Below are 1,215 nucleotides of genomic sequence, written 5' to 3'. Positions count from 1 at the left end.
CTCTACAGTTATACTATCCAAACAAAATATAATGATTCTATAAAGCAACTTCAAGAAGCAACTTTATGTATAACAATTTTACAACCTACTTTACCAACAGCCGGAGACGTCCCAAACGCACCCAAAGTTTTAGTTGTTTCAACTATTGCAACAGTGAGTTAATACAGTTAGAAATTAATATTATGGGTTATGACTCATTTAACTCAACTATTGCTTTGGATAAAGTAGGTTGAAAAGTTGCACGAAAGAACGGGAATTAATTGCTGTAAGCATAAGAATTGTTTGGCTCATATCTGCATCACTCAACGAGAATTAAGTTCTGTGAATTTGGCGCTATGATTGAAAACCAATTGAAATTAAGATGTGTTGCCTTTCTCCGATGATTTATTCTTTTGGGTACTATCTTGAAGGCAAGGAGAGCCCTGAGGGCGATGAAAGGATTAGTGAAGCTTCTGGCTTTGGTAAGGGGAAAAATTGTAAGGAAGCTGGCGGCAGAGACTTTTCGATGCATGAACGCGTTGCTCATAGTGCAGGCCAAAGCTTGCGCCTGCAGAGCACTTCACTCTAAGACGAGCAGCTCGAGCAAGAACTCTCACTCTAATCCTGTAACTAAAATAAGCTCTTTCGACCCATTTTCCAATTTATATTAGTTCTCCTGCTTCCAGTTTCATGTTTTGTTGCAGTTCCAGGGCCCTGCAACTCCTGAGAAGTATGAGGCTGCACTTCGTTCTATTGCCTGGAAGGTTATCTCCGTTTCAGCACTTGATTTTAAAAATTGCGCCTTTCCATTTCCTTGCAGAGGAATTCGTTGAAGCAAATGAGGGGCGCAGATGTTTTTGATAGGGAAAGGAATCAATCAGCTAATTCGAACTGGTTGTATCAGTGTACAGAGGAGCTCTACTAGAACTTGAGTAAAGCTTCCAAGCAGCCCATTGATAATGAGAAACTAAGGTTCTATTCAAAGAGGAAGAACTGCCTTTGTCACCTTCAATATTCTTGTTGTAGCGTTAAATCTAATTACAGTGCTAGAAGTTTAGCCACCGAGCCAAAGTCACTATCAACTCCAAGTTCTTCGTCTGTCGATCCGTACCAACTCTCTTCTGGAGAGAGCGCTCAGTACTACTCTGCAGCTTCACAACACGTGAACTCGAGGAAGGGACCCTTTACACCTGTTAAGACAGAGCGCTCGCGGAGTTTTTTCAAGGGTTACTCCAA

General features: G+C 41.3%; 1 protein-coding gene across 1 annotated transcript; it reads left to right on the top strand.

The window, feature by feature from the left end:
• Window positions 1-359: 359 nt before the first annotated feature.
• On the top strand, window positions 360-1,210 carry LOC110094478 (the record flags this gene model as incomplete). The annotated part of the gene is made up of 3 exons (XM_028692309.1): window positions 360-605; window positions 684-743; window positions 905-1,210. Coding segments are annotated over exons 1-3 (540 nt in total), but the record flags the coding sequence as incomplete, so codon positions are not given.
• Between the last annotated feature and the right edge of the window lie 5 nt (window positions 1,211-1,215).

This window comes from Dendrobium catenatum, unplaced genomic scaffold (assembly GCF_001605985.2).
Source record: "Dendrobium catenatum unplaced genomic scaffold, ASM160598v2 original_scaffold_168482, whole genome shotgun sequence".
Classification (NCBI taxonomy): Eukaryota; Viridiplantae; Streptophyta; class Magnoliopsida; order Asparagales; family Orchidaceae; genus Dendrobium; species Dendrobium catenatum.
This window is presented reverse-complemented; position numbering and strand designations above follow the sequence as displayed.